At 39.1% G+C, this 16,022-nt stretch overlaps 1 protein-coding gene and 1 long non-coding RNA gene across 2 annotated transcripts; one reads left to right on the top strand and one right to left on the bottom strand.

The window, feature by feature from the left end:
• Positions 1 to 5,414: 5,414 nt before the first annotated feature.
• Positions 5,415 to 7,645, bottom strand: LOC109220290 (pectinesterase 4-like). The gene is made up of 2 exons (XM_019384757.1): positions 6,378 to 7,645; positions 5,415 to 6,290 (listed from the first exon to the last, which is right to left on the bottom strand). Exons 1-2 carry the CDS (start codon positions 7,465 to 7,467, stop codon positions 5,590 to 5,592), a joined length of 1,791 nt encoding a protein of 596 aa, XP_019240302.1. The 5' UTR covers positions 7,468 to 7,645; the 3' UTR covers positions 5,415 to 5,589.
• A 343-nt stretch (positions 7,646 to 7,988) lies between these two features.
• Positions 7,989 to 9,686, top strand: LOC109220289. The gene is made up of 2 exons (XR_002067060.1): positions 7,989 to 8,135; positions 9,289 to 9,686. It is a non-coding gene; the product is annotated as an uncharacterized LOC109220289 (long non-coding RNA).
• Positions 9,687 to 16,022: the final 6,336 nt, after the last annotated feature.

The raw sequence follows: 16,022 nt of genomic DNA, 5'->3' as shown, positions 1-16,022 counted from the left end.
ACGCCTGCAGGACTACCTCGGGTCGCCTGGTGAACTGGAAGCAGCAACCTCACTGCGGTTCGAAAACTACAGTATCGGGATCTACACAAAAGAGTGCAGAGTGTAGTATCAACACAACCGACTCCATGTGCTGGTAAGTGCCTGGCCTAACCCCGGCGAAGTAGTAACGAGGCTAGGATCAGACTACCAAATAAACCTGTGCAGTTAAATCATGTACAGCGGAAAATAAAGGCAAAACTATACAATTAAAGATAGGAAGGGGAAATATGATGCGGGGAAATATCAAGTAGCAACGGAAATCCAACAGATAAATGTAAAGAACACTATAACTAAATTATCATCAAGAATCAGGAAATCAAAGACAAGTGCACGGCATCACCCTTCGTGTTTTACACTCTTCCTTACCCAAGCAACAATCACAAAACAATTTGGGTAAGGGAATCAATAACATCACAATAAAATAAAGTAACCATAGAAAACCAATAAATAAACGTAAAGGACATCATAACTCAATTACCAACAAGAATTAGGAAAATCAAGGACAAGTGCACGGCATCACCCTTCGTGCTTTTACTCTCGTCCTCACCATAAGAATCAATATAATCGGCACGGCATCACCCTTCGTGCTTTTACCTCACATAATCATGGCACGGAATGATCCTTCGTGCATTATCACTCATATAAAGGCACGGAATTGTACATCGTGCGGCACGGCATTACCCTTCGTGCATTAACACTCTCTCACAAAATATCATGCACGGCATCACCCTTCGTGCTTTAACACTCTCTCACCAAAACAATGCACGGCATCACCCTTCGTGCTTTAACACTCTTCCTCACCCAAACAACAATCACAAAAAGTAAGGGCAAGGAATTAAATAGAATCACAATAAAATCACAATGAAAATCCCAGCAAGGGGGCAGTATCTAAAGCAACAACATCCCGGCAAGGGAATAATATTAAAAGCAACAACATCCCGGCAAGGGAACAATATTAAAAACAACAACATCCCGACAAGGGAGACAATATCATAATCCTCTTCTCTTTTTCACATTTACTTCACAACTCAATTTACAACTTGAGCCAACGCTCTATCATGCTCAATTACCAATGATACTTTCACAATTTGATTCACAACTTGAGCTAACGCTCTACAATGTTCAAATACCAATGATACTTTCACAAATCAATTCACAACTTGAGCCAACGCTCTTAAATGTTCAATTACCCAATTTACTTCCACAAGCCTTGTTCAACAATAGGAATATCACATAAGGCATGAACAATACAAAACGGAGTCACATTAATCATAGTATAAGACTCACGGGCATGCTTGACACCAACGTATAGTTACTCGTCACCATGCCTATATGTCGTACTCAACAATTAACACATAGCAAATAGGACACGACTCCTAATCCCTCAAGCTAAGGTTAGACCAAACACTTACCTTGATGTCACGAACACAATTCAAGCCTCAACTACCACTTTACCCCTTGATTCCACCACCAATTCGCTTGTATCTAGCCACAAGTTACTTAACTATATCAATAAATGCTAAATGAATCAATTCCAATGCATGAAAATAGATTTTCTAAAGTATTTCCCAAAAAAGTCAAAAATCGACCCCGGGCCCACATGGTCAAAACCCGAGGTTCGAACCAAAACCCGATTACCCATTCACCCACGAACTCAAATATATAATTTGTTTTGAAATCAGACCTCAAATCGAGGTCCAAATCCCCAAAATTTGAAAAATCTAAGTTCTACCCAAAGCACCCAATTTCCCCTATGAAAACCTTTGATTTTGAGTTGAAATCATGTAAAAAGATGTTAAAGATTAAAGAAAACGAGTGAGAAATGACTTACAATCGATTTGGAAGAGTACTTGTCTTTGAAAAATTGCCCAAAGGTGTTTAGGTTTTGAAAATGTTGTAAAAATGGTTGAAATCCCGTCTAAAATTCAGTTTAGCAGGTCTCTGATGTCGCAATTGCGTCCAGGGTTCGCAATTGCGAACCCTTCAGAAACCAATTTTTTTCGCATTTGCGATTGGATGTTCGCAATTGCGAACTCGCATTTGCGATGGGAATGTCGCATTTGCGACAACTGGCACATATAGAAGATTTCGCATTTGCGAAGGGTACCTCGCATTTGCGAGGTAGTGCTGATCCTAGGCTTTTCGCATTTGCGATATAATACTCGCATTTGTGAGCTCGCATTTGTGAGCCAGGCTTCGCAATTGCGAAAACCTGCAGACCTGCAACATGCCAGCAATTCCCTAAGTCCAAATTTCGCTCCGTGGCCTATCCAAAACTCACCTGAGCCCTGGGCTCCAAACCAAACATGCACACCAACCTAAAAACATCATACGGACTTGCTCGTGCAATCAAATCATCAAAATAACCTCAACAACTATGAATTAAACACCAAATTCATGAAATTATTCAAGAACACCAGAATTTCCAATTTCTCAACTTTAAGCCCGTTTTATACCAAACCAATTCCGATCTTTACCAAATCTTTCAGATTCAACCAAATTATTATTTCAAACTTGTACCGGGCTCCGGAACCAAAATACGGGCCCGATACCATCAAATTCAAACATATTTCATTTCCAAAAACTCATATATATTCCAGAAAATAATTTTCTTTAAAAATTCATTTCTCGGGCTTGGGACCTCAGAATTCGATTCCGGGCATACGCCCAAGTCCCATATTTTCCTACGGATCCTTCGTGACTGTCAAATTACGGGTCCGGGTCCGTTTACCCAAAATATTGACCGAAGTCAATCTAAATTTATTTTAAAAGCAAAATTTATCATTTTTCACATATTTTCACATAATGACTTTTCGGATACACGCTCGGATTGCGCACGCAAATCAAGGTTAGACAAAAAGGTTTTAAGGCCTCAGAACACAAAATTAATTTCTAAACAAGTGATGACCTTTTGGGTCATCACATCATTTGAAGTAGCCCAGTGACCGTGAGTAATTTCTATTAAAATATGGTTATCTAACATAATTATGCAACTTTTCGATGATGCCAAAAGGGGGAAATTAGGTTGTGCTTTTACTTTGGACTGTGATATTTATAACCTAATGAATCTGGTCCTTGATGATTTGTGACTTTAAAATAAAAAGTATTCTAACATTGTGTTGATGTTAAGCTGAGTTGAAACAGGGCCTATGCTTATGAAGAGCACAGAGTTTGTCATCATCAAAAAAGGGGAATTTTTTTGCCCAAGTGAAGTTTGTTTTAATGATTGACAAAGGAACTCAAGCATGAACCAGGTCCATACACAGTACACACAGACACGGGCAGATTCGAGCATAAGGGATGCACGTGAAGGAGATAAGCCTAAGTTGTTATAACTGATATCTCCTGATCGAAAATATTCCATAATTGATAAGGAGAAGAACTCCTTATTCGAAAAGAACTTTATCCAAGATAAGAGAAGGGTTAGAAGTTGAAGATAACTAGAACTCTTCCATCAAGGAAGTGTATAACATTGGAACTCTAGTTATTTCATATTTTACTAACTGTATAAATTACAGAATGTTCTCACTTTACAGGCACACACAAAGGCTGAAGTTAAATGTGAGTTGAGAGCATAATAGCAAGGCATTTTGCAAGCAATTCTTATGTGATTCAAGTATGCAAACCTGAAGCTACATGAACCAGATAGAAGAACCAGTTCCAAGTGTCTGTCTTTTATTCTAGTTTCATTATAGTAGGTATTTTCAAATTGTACCTTTTAGCTTTATCTAGAAGCAATTGTATTAGGTACACTGAGTATTCAAGTTAGAGTTAACTTGAAGTTGTCGCAACAGTTAGAGGCTGGTTGCCACAACAGGATTAGAGGTAATCCTTAGGTTTACAAAGAATAATGCTATTTTGGCTCAGTGATTTAGTGAAGTGTTGGGGAAAATCCTACTGAATAGTAGGTCGTATTTTTTTACCTTTTGAGCCGGGTATTTTCCACGTAAAATACTTGTGTTCTTTACTTTTCGCATTTATTATTTTCGCAATAGTAGTATAAGGAACACATAGAAGAACCAGGTCCTTCTATAATCTGTGCACGCGAAAATTTGACACCACACAAATCACCCCCCTTGTGTGACATTGAAGTATAAAACATCACTTGGTAATAGTTTGATTTTACTTTGTACATGTAGAATACAAAGTATTGCGATTTACCAGTAGGGATGGCAGTGGGGAGGGGCGAAGCGGAGCGGGTGGGGGTGGGGGTGGGTTTGGCTTAACCCGCAAGAATTTGAATCCGCCCCGCCTGCATAGCTATTTTTTCTGTTTACAACCCGCCCCGCCCCGCCCTGTCTTGCTTAAATTTTCTCCTATAATTTTTTCTTTTTTATTATTTTTTTTTCTAAGACAAACTAATTTGACATTTTATTATTATTTTTAAATGATGAATTTAATATTATTCAAGCACTTATGTTTTTCTTTTGTCGTCTAGTGAAATTGTACATTGTCCATGAAATAAGAGAAACAAGATTCTATCAACTAATTAGTCAGTTGCTATACGCATCATATTTTGTTTTCCAGTTCGTTCTTCCTCAATTACGAATCTTTAATTAGTGGAGAGAAGAAAACTTGCAAATAGGTACATGAGGATTAAAGGAAATGGAGTAGTTCTACTATTTCTGAACCCATAAACCACGATCAGTTGATTATCTTAAGAGGACATAATTATATAAGACAAAAGGTAGAGCTGGAACAAAACAAGTCTTAGAAATACAAACTATCCCTTCTAACTGTTCGTAACAATGTCTCGATATGAACATTGTTGAATAGTAACCATTATATTGTTTTAATACCAAAAATATTAATGAAAATATAAACAATTACAAGATGCAAAAATAAGAATACTTTTTTTGGACATAAATCTAAAATATTATTGCTAGCTGAAAAAAGAATGTAAAATAGCAGTTGAACGCGCACTCAACCCGCATCAAACCCGCCCTGCCTCGCTTTTAAAAAATTAAAATGGTTTCAATCCGCCCCACCCCGCCCCATTGCCATCCCGGCCCTATTTACCGGCATATTATCCCAAATATTTACGTTGCCTTTGTAAATATGTATTCCATATAATTGTTTTCTCGTTCTTTCAAGTTAACTCCGGTGTTATTTTTTCAATTTTTACTCACATCTTGGTGCATACAAAACTTTAGTTTTAGTCCTTTCTCTCTGCTAACTCAGTTTTTATTCTAATTTTTCTTCTGTTTTCCTGTGTATTATTCCACCTTTCTTTTGGTCCTCATCTCAGATTCTCAATCAGTGACAAATAAATATAAGTACTTAATTAATAGTTGTTATTTTGGTGCAAGTCAATGGCTCACCAACTGTAAGTAAGAAGAAAAATTATTAGAAGGACAATTAATGACAGCAGTAAGGAACATCAAAAACAACAAATAGTAACATTGAAAATAATTAATGTCTTTATTACATTGACAAAAATGAAATATGGTGTCATATAGTATCCTAATTACTTAGAATTATGATTCTTCTCCAACAAAAACGAATCCCATGCAATATAATAAATGGTTGAGAAGTAGGAATGTGGTAAAATTATTTGCCACCAAGACCAAGGTAGAAAGGTGCATTAGTTCCAGGCAACCACTCATTACCTCTAAGCCACTCGCCAACAGTGTATTTAGTTGCTTCTTGTGGGCTAAGGACCTTGAAATTCTTGAAAAGTTTGCTCCTAAGGTTAGTAGCAGCACCAGGTCCTCTGTTTGCATACTCATACACTAAACATGTTTGATGGAATGTGTGGTCGTCCCATATCATATATCCTTCTGGCCTAATGAAATCACCAATCTCGTTTTCTATGAACACATTGGTCGATAATTGCTTCCATGGGCGGCTCAAGTAAGATTGTAGCGTGAACCTCACTGGGAACAGTTCTTTGTCTGGTACTATCCTGCAGTTTTGCAATACCAATCCAGTGATTTCACTCGGCAATTCCCTGCCGTCAGCTGTGATTGTGTTCTTCTGTTTCGGCCCACACTTCCTCACTATGATCTCACTGTTCTGGATGACTGCCGAGCCCATGCCAAATATGAAATCCACTGTACCTGAGATGACACAGTTGCGGTAGAACTGGCGATGGGATTGATAGTACAGGGTGTCTTGAAATCCTTCCATGCTGCAGTCGAATACCGCCGCCCTATCTCCGTTGATTCTAAGTGCCACGGCTTGTTCCCCTTCTGGACCCGCTGTGTTGCGGAAGGTAATTCCTCTCGCTATGAACCCCTCGCTCTCAACAGCTGCAATATAATAGATACAACTTAAACTCTTTAATTCGTTAAATGGTAATTTTAATTTCCAATAGGAGTATGTATATATGTACTTACCGACTGTAGCAGTTTTGGAGGTGGTGAATTTCGCTATTTTAACATTTTTGTCACAAGTGATGATAGATTTCCCTGCGCCATCACCATACATAAACACGTTTATTTGTTTCTTATCGATAAGGACTTGTTCGTTATAAACGCCGGCCTTGACATAGATAATGTATCTGCCTTGGTGGTTTGGTGGGTACGCTCTGACTGCATCAGTGACGGTTTTGAATTTGCCGCTGCCATCCTTGGCAACTACTGCGTGAGGAGTAATTGGGCCGGGACCAATTGGAGGAAGTAGTGGAGCAACCCCAGCAGCAGCACCACCTTGTCCTTTTCCATTCCCTTTTCCGGATTTTGCCAATAGCTTACGGTCAGCAACGGGGAACCATGTAGGGTAACCGTCCTGATCGATCTTGTTCGCCTCAAGGAGACGGCGATGAGGTGAGTTGCTGTCGCTGCTGCTGTTGATAAGATTATCAGGAATTTGAATGTTGAAGGATTGGAAGAGGTCTGAAATCTTGGCTACAATGTTGAGTGCATTGTTTGTGAGTTGTGTGGCATTGACAACGCCATTTTGAATAGCGGTTTTTAACTCGGGCTTGTCGATGGCATCCACACATATGCTTTGGTAGGAGTAGACGGCACTGAGCCAGTTCAACAGATCATATGTATATTCATTTAGTGATTCAGTATCGGTCTCTCCAACCAAGCTGAGCGCGTCCTCAAGTTCTTCGACAGCTCTTTGCAACAGCTCCTTGCAATCCTCTATTGCCATGTGATTGTAAGGATCGCTGTCTTTGTTCACAGAAGTCTTCCCAGCCTCCTGCAGTCCTTTCTTCACTTCTTCCACTGTAGTTTGGAAGGCTGCCATTAGATAGTCATTAATTGTAGCTGTATCGTTTTTCGCTACAGACTCAAGACTCTTGGCACATGAGTCTTTAAATTCAGCTGCTTGACAAAACTCATGCACTTTCTTCATTTGGACTTTGGTGCTTTGATCTTCTTTGTGATTCCCATTTTGGTGTACAACCACCACCACTCCTATTATCACACCAACTAGAAGAATCAAGGATACTAACGAAACCACTATTTTCCCCACCATCTTTTCTCTTCTTTAATTTTTCTCCTTTTTTTTAATTTGTTTTTTTGAGATATAATTTCTTTCCCTCTTTCCTATAGAATAATGTAGAAGGAAAAAAGGAAAGATGATAGTGATCAACAACTCGAGGTTACTCCTCTCGTTGGTGTTTATTAGTTTTATTGTTACCAAAGAGAAGATGGATGATTGAATTGACATGGTAAGGGGAGCTTTATATAGGGCTTAAGAGAGAGAGAGAGAGAGAGTTGTAACCTTAATTTGCATGGCAATCCGACCATTTAGCAGACTTGTTTGACATAACCTCTAAAATGATGCAGTTGACAGTAACTGATCAATGCAGATGAGTGGTTTTGGAGGAATTGTTCGTTTCCCCTTTATTTGGAAGAAGGTGGAAGAGGCTTAGTCAAGGAATTAGAGAAGGACCAGGTGAGATTTCAGTGTTACACCATTCAAATATAACTACTTAATTGTCAATTCTCAACTACATATATGGATAATATATTCTCTCTACCTTTTGACAAATGTTCTCCTTTATTCCCTTCATTTTTTAATGTATCTATCTATCATTTTCTTCGAAAAGAATTATCAACATTAACCATAAGCAATTGCTATTAACATATACTCATTACACCATAAGCTGTATTCAAACGTTAATATATTCTCGTTTAAAGGTAAAGACCTACTCCGATCCCTACTGTTGTTAACTCATCCAAACGTGGATCGCTGAGCTGATAAAAACAAAAAGGATTTTATTACTATATAATTTTTTAACAGAGCCACTATATTTAGAATTAGGGAAAAAAAATTGGTGGAAAAATATTGTAAACATATTGTACACGTTAAATCTTGAAAATAAGGCAGATTACCTATTACAACAAATAAATATGACGTGGCAGTGTAAAAATTCCTTACACTGACGATATATATAACTTATTAAAACTCTAATATATATGGTCACCTATAAGTTTATAAAAGCGTATCCGTGCAATAGACATCAACTTGTTAATTTTCTTCCCGTTACATTCACAGGCCCTCCCTACTAGTATATTTTTTGTTCAATATGTTAACTTTTATTCTCTTCATTTTAGCTCTTCCTTCTTGCTCCGCTTTCGTTTTTCTTCTTCTGCTGCTGAAAGAATACTTTCTTCATTACTTATTTCTATGAGTACGTATCCAGCAGTAGTGTACTGCTTGTAAATGGAAAAAAGAGTTCTTTCCGTTCCCAGATAAGTTAGAATAAAACCTTTCTAATGTATAATAATCATAAAAAGTTAAGTGAGACACACTTCTAGTCTTTCCTATTTCTCTACTTTGTTTTAAAAAGCCAAAAGAACTTATATGTATCCCTGCATATTAACTCAAATGGTACTAATTTTTCTGTTAATAATCGTGGAAAGTCAATGTAATACATTCAATTTGAAATGGAGAAAACAATATTTTATATTCATTTCAAATCTATTCGAGAGACTTTAATTTCTAACATGATCTTTCATTAGAATTATTATTTGAAATTTTTCTCCACAATATTTTGTTTAATAGTTCATTCACATGTTTCACTATTAAACTCTTGAAACTTAGAATTGAAGGCACAAGTAGGATAAATTTTGAGGAGAGTAGAGAATTTCATACGTATCCATTAATTAAGCAATAGACTTATTGCTTCTTTATAAAGTTTGGTGTTGCATTCTGAAGTAAAATACACTAGCTAGGTCTTGGCCTAACCAAAATATATTTCATTTATTTCTTAATAAAGCTTTTTGAGGTATATCTATATTACGAGTGTATACGGGTAAAATAGGGGCCAATGAGCACTCGGATTTTCAGGTGAGGCAAACGAAGCAAGGACATGACTGCAAGGAATCAGAATCGAAGCTTGGAGCCTCTCATATCAAGGCCCGAGCAAACCACTTGCCCTCGGAGCCATCGAGAACATGCCCGTTGGATCCGGTTCGAGTTCCAAGACCTTAGAGAGCATTACCGAATGACCGCCCATGATTAACAAAGGGCCATGACATCCGCGTCCAACCGGATATCACGCCGTGAATCTCGGCCCGTATCGACATCAGATCCGTGATTAGTAAAAAGGAAGATTTTTACCTTTCTTAGGATTGTACTTAGGGTAAAATTTCCCTACTACATAAAGGGGGAGCTGATTATTCAATAAGGACATTGTAACTGGCATATCAAGGTAATATACATTTGTTTTCTCTGCTTCTAGAGGTTATTCAAAGTTCTTAATTTTGTTCATAGCCCTTCAAAATTGTTTGGTTCCGAATCGAAGGCAGACTAATTGTTTGGCTCGCAACCGAGCCCGAACTCGACACTATTACTGGTTTGGCCATTTATTCTATCTTTAATTTGAATCATATAACGCTGATAATCACTTGTATTGAATTAGTTCACATATTCTAAAAACCGCGTATAAATTCAATAGTTATTCATTTTTGAAGGTAAATAGTTTGGCGTCCGCCGTGTGGATAAGGATACTAGTGGTAGTTTGATATAAATTTTCATAACACACTATGTTTTACGCTTGTTCTTTGAGATTTTAATTTCTGGTCAACTTAAGAATGTCAAACTCTCAATCTTCTCACTTGAACGTTGATGGAGCCTGGTCACCATGGCGAAAACAATAATATAGTACCCAGCAACGAGGTGCCCCCTGCTGACCCCAACGAAGTCCCAGTTACGGATCCAATCGATGCCAACTCACATGTGGCCATCGATGCAAACCAGTCGACCGACCACGAGAACAGCGTTCGTGAAGGAGCCCGATCAATAGCTCGGGACATGTACGACGGTGAAGGCGACAAGATCAATCTACGGGTTATCTCCGAAATATTACAAGCCCAACAAGCGACGATAGCCCAGCTGCAAAACCAAAGTCGCACCCAAGCAGAGTTGAGCCTGAACCATCCTGGAAAAACACCCGAAGAAATGAACAAGTCAAGGAAAGGCTGGGTGAAGTTGAGCCCGGGACCAACCCCGAAATAATAAAGATGCTTGAGGAACTGACAAAGTGGGTGGAATCGGGGGAGAAGAAAATTAAGGCCAACGATACAAAAAGTGGAGACCTATAACTCCAGAGTTGATCAAGTCCCAGGAGCGCCCCCGATATTGAGAGGCCTGGACTCCAAGAAATTTGTCCAAAGGCCTTTCCTCCCAAGTACGGCACTGAAGCCAATCTCGAAGAAGTTCCGTATGCCCGAAATTCCGAAGTATAATGGAACCACGGATCCAAATGAACATGTGACCTCCTACACGCGTGCCATCAAGGGAAACGACTTAGAAGATGACGAAATTGAGTGGGTTTTGCTGAAAAGGTTTGGAGAAACCCTGTCAAAAGGAGCAATGATATGGTATCACAACTTACCCCCTAATTCTATTGATTCATTTGCTATGCTTGCACATGCCTTTGTAAAAGCGCACGCCGGGTCCATCAAGGTCGAGACTGATCACGCCAAACTCTAGTCCTAAAAAGGATAAGCGATCGCTGCAAATATTATTCGGTCTAAAAGTCTAGAGTCGAATCCCCTAAGGTTTCACTATAACTGTTCAATATCACTCGGAAGACAAGCTCGAACAATTACTAAGTTATAATATTAAGATTTTTATATCTAACTAATTAACTAAGAAACTTAAGCAGTAAATTAACAACTAAAGATACTAAGGGTTGGAGATTAAACTTAGGAAGTCTAGAGTTATGATTTCCCCAAATGTTGGAATCCTTCATGCTATGTTCCCTACAATTTCACCTATGTATTCTCTACTGATCGTGAGCACTTTAGGTGCCGTAATTCTCTCGAGCAACTACAACAATTTACTAGACATATTCTCTCGAACTACGCTAGTTGGCTTTATCTAACCGCTCATTATGACCACGTCAAGGCTTTGTTATTTCTAAACCTGCCTTTAAACCTGCTGTATTGATTTCTCACATACGTTAGGAATGATGTTGTTCAACAACCACCTAAATATGTATCCTTTCTCAAGCAACACATAATAATAGGCACAGTCAATCGATGGCCATTCAATCAACTGAAATAAGCACGATTGACTATTCAATCAACTGAAATAAGCACGTAGTTGAACAAATAGACAAATTCAAAGGTTAAATTGTATTAAAACATAACAAGAATTCATCCTCCAAGTGGTTCCATCAAAATCCTAGATAACAAATTAGCTATTCATAATAGTTTGCAAAAGATACAATACTAGAATTCATAACCAATAATGGAAATAGGAAGTAGGAAGTGAAAAACTCATAGAAGAATTCTCCGCCTTGCTCCCAGTGTGTTCTTGCCTCCTTAGGTCGAAGCCCCGGTCTCCTTAGCCTCTTTAGGTCTAAATTATGTCAAAAGTATGTCTAAAAGTCCTCAAAATGCCGTTTTCCCATGTATATATACCAAGTAGGGTTGAACCCAAACAATTATACCTTCTCCTACGCAAAAAGGACACTTTTTCCGAACATGATGTGCGCGGCGGCGCTTGGACCGCGGTTGGACCGCGCATATCCACTTTGATTCTGCCTGACAAGTGCGGCCTGAGCGCGGCCGCGCACTTGACGCGCACTTTTCACCCTGTTTTGTTAGGAATTTGGAAAAATGTAAAACATGAAAGTTATAGTCCTTTGAGTTCGCTTTCCAACCATATATTGTGGAGCCCAAATGGAGTTCTGAGCAAAACGTTATGTGCATTTTACTAGACAGTGCACAATATGCCTACTCGATTCGTCGTTCATTCTTAACTATCATCCATTGATCCCTGAACACGATCCCGGATTATATTCCTTGAGCTTTTACTCAGACTTCAAAGCTCTAAATATCTTAAATTCATTCCATAACCTCTACATAGCTCGGAATCACTCCTACAAAGCATAAAACACACAATTAGTGCAAAACACTAGCGATTAAAGCGCAAACTCAATTAAAGTGCAGTAAATTGGAATGTAATAATCGACTAAAATACGTAATTATAGCCTATCATCAACACCCCGCACTTAAACCATTGCTCGTCCTCGAGCAATCAAACTACACTTTATATAGACACGGCCTTTTTAAACAATTCTCCTAACTCATCACACCAAGAATATTTAAATAGACTAAGCACAAAAGCATAACATCTTCACCTCAAGATTTGACTCACAAGTACCACGCATTATTCACAACTTACCCACTTACTCTAACATAGAGGTCCACAATATTGCCTTTCCTTCATGAATCAAGTGCCCTCACATAACAAAGGAGAGTAGTTCCGCACACCATAAAAGTTAAGAATAATTAGGAACTACAGATAGAAAGAATTCACTCACTCTCAAAAATAACATTCATATGCCACAAAAGATGCACTATAGGCTTGCCCGTAGTCTACTACTCTACTAATCGAGCTCATTCAGTCTCGGATCAAGTAGGAATTTATTTGGTTGTAATGTACGCTGCGGAACGGGTAGGATATATTTGGGTATAAGAGTGACTACACCTCCCTAAGCACTTTAATACATATACTTTAACATTCAAGCCCATGCTTATGTCAAACCAAAACTCCACCTTCACATTAATGTATATTACCCCATACTTCTTTAAGCACAATTACATCAAGAGTCACCACTTATCAAAGAATAATTTTTTTTCACAACAATACAACTATTTTTCCACTTTCTTTCTTTTTCAATTCAAGCGGCTCTTACTTTTTCAAAACAGTGCACCTTTCTCCTTATTTTATTAGTTCCACTCAAAAGCCAAACCAACCACCCCACACTTTAACTTTTACCCAGTTCATAACAATTCAAGTACTCATGAGAGGTGAAAAGGTTCAAATAGATGGTTAATTCAAATAATTGAGTAAGGCTTGTAATATGGTTGCCAAAGAAAGAGGATTATAGACTCAACGGGGTTAACTACGATACATAACAATTAGGCGAGTAAAATATACATATCTGGCTCAACAAAAAAATGCCTATATCATTTCCAAAACTGAGAAAAACTGCTATTTCACTCTGTAAACACACGGGGCAAGTTCTAGGCATCAAATGCAATGCACAGAATACAACAACCCTCACACGCACATGGCATATGACAGGGATCCTACCAAAAATAACCACTCATAAGCTGAGCTTTGATCCGAAGTTCCACCCGGTTAAACAGAAAAGGAGGCCTCAGTCCGAAGTCAAGCATGCATTCATCAAAGACGAGGTATCCAAACTCCTTAAAATGGGTTCCATTTGGGAATTTAAGAACCTGGATTGATTAGCTAACATAGTGGTAGTGCCTAAAAAGGAAAATAAGTTAAGAATGTGCATAGATTACAAAGACCTGAATAGGGCGTGCCCTAAGGACTCTTTTCCTTTGCCTAACATCGATCGCAAGATCGATGCGATGGCCGGGCACGAGATACTCAGCTTTCTCGATGCCTATTCCGGGTACAACCAAATCCGGATGGACTCGGGCGATCAAGAAAAAACTTCCTTTATCACTAAATTCGGCACCTATTCTTATCACGTAATGTCATTTTGACTAAAGAATGCCGGTGCTAGTTATCAACGCCTAGTAAATCGGATGTTCAAAGAACAAATTGGAAAATCAATAGAAGTTTATATAAATGACATATTAGTTAAGTCCCTGTGAGCAGAGGACCATTTGAAATATTTACAGGAAACTTTTAACATACTGAAGAGATACAACATGACTGAACCCAGAGAAATATGCATTCGGGGTCGGATCCGGGAAATTCCTTGGATTCATGGTGTCCAACCGAGGGATTGAGATCAATCCCGATAAAATCAAAGTTATAGAACATATAACGTGGTGGATAGTACCAAGGCCGTTCAGAGGCTAATCGGGCGCATAGCTGCCCTGGGCTGGTTCATATGGAGGTCTTCCGATAAGAGCCATCGGCTCTTCTCATTATTGAAGAAGAAGAATAACTTTTCTTGGACCCCGAAATTCCAACAAGCTTTGAAAGAGCTCAAACGGTACCTTTCGAGTCCACCCTTGCTCCATACTCTGAAGGCAGATGAGCAGTTGTACCTGTACTTAGCGGTATCCTAGGTAGCGGTGGAGTCTTAGTCCAGAAAGATGAAGGTACGCAATTTCCTATCTGTTATGTTAGTAGAACTCTAGGCGAGGCTGAAACAAGGTATCATCACCCGAAAAAATTGGCGCTCTCTTTGCTCAGCGCCTCGAGAAAGTTAAAGCCGTATTTTCAAAGCCATCCCATATGAATCGTAACTTCTTACCCACTAAGGAACATAATGCACAAACCCGAGCTCGGGCCAGTTGGCCAAATAGGCCGTAGAAATTAGCGGGTACATGTCACACCCCAAACCTTAAGAGGCGTGGCCGGCACCCGGTGCCTACTCGGTTCGTGCATACCACTTTGTAACTGTGAACTCTAGAGGGGTAACCCTCAACCTAGGTTGATGAGGCCATATTCTGAATCATCTGAAAATATCTTCTCTCTCATTTGAAAGGCAAACATACCCAAAAGCTCATATATATATATATATATATATATATATATGTGTGTGTGTGTGTGTGTGTGTGTGTGTGTGTGTGTGTAGGATGACGAGGCCGCCATGCACATCTACTGATATACAAACTATACAGGACCGGTCTACAAGCCTCTAGAGATAGCTGAACTTCATTATGGTCGGGACAGGGCCTCGAACTACCCATCAAAACTGTATATATAAAATGGACTCCAAGCTCTAGACCTAGTAACTCCGGGGAAGTGGAGCTTACCAACCAAGATGATGTTTGCCTCTGTCTACTAGGAAGGTCTATCCAGCTGTCTATCAGGACCTGCAGGCATGAAATGCAGCGTCCCCAGAAATAATGTACTGAGTATTGTGCCCCCTTTTTCCTCGCGGAGTCCGGGTTTCGACATTCCTTTATGACAACTCATTTCCTTTTGGGAATTGGGTATGGAATTTGAAGAGTCGCCACCTAACGGATTTAAGGTGCGTTAGGGCACCTAAAGCAAATAACTCATAAACCGATTTGCATTACCAGACACTGGGTAAGGGCTCGAAATAACCTTGAGGGAAAGGTGTTAGGCACCCCTCGAGGTCCACAACGGTAGGTCCGTCCAAACTCGAATTAGGTGAATTAGTCTTATAAGCAAACAAAATAATTTAGACAAATAGATATTACGTTTAAAACAAGGGGTAAAAGGGGTCCTAGGTTTTTTAGCCTATAGGAACACTTCTGTGCAATACTTGGTAATCGTCCCCAAGTTGGGGTGCTACACATAGCATTAACGCACAGGTCATCATATCCATTACTACCCGATTATCCTCCCCTTAATGGTCATATAAGCGATTCTAATTAAACGTACTCTATGCGTGCATTACCCATCCCTTACTTATGGTCCTAGAGGTGTTTAGTACTTCTAGTTAAGCTGGATCTAGACTCTCCTATAGTGCTTAAAAGGAGAAAATCTAAGCGACAAGCAAATCAAATAGGACTGTCAGATAAAGGAACAGTTAAAGGCTCACATTTACTCCACAAATAAGCAGGCAATTGCACGTCTCAAACAACAGTATTTCAGACACTTTAAAA

This window comes from Nicotiana attenuata, unplaced genomic scaffold, assembly GCF_001879085.1.
Source record: "Nicotiana attenuata strain UT unplaced genomic scaffold, NIATTr2, whole genome shotgun sequence".
NCBI lineage: Eukaryota > Viridiplantae > Streptophyta > Magnoliopsida > Solanales > Solanaceae > Nicotiana > Nicotiana attenuata.
This window is presented reverse-complemented; position numbering and strand designations above follow the sequence as displayed.

Excerpts from the sequence above, each read along its gene's own strand:
- LOC109220290 (XM_019384757.1), bottom strand. The coding sequence starts at position 7,467 with ATGGTGGGGAAAATAGTGGTTTCGTTAGTATCCTTGATTCTTCTAGTT. Across the intron at positions 6,291-6,377 it reads CTCCAAAACTGCTACAGTCG|CTGTTGAGAGCGAGGGGTTC; the intron begins GTAAGTACATAT and ends ATTATATTGCAG.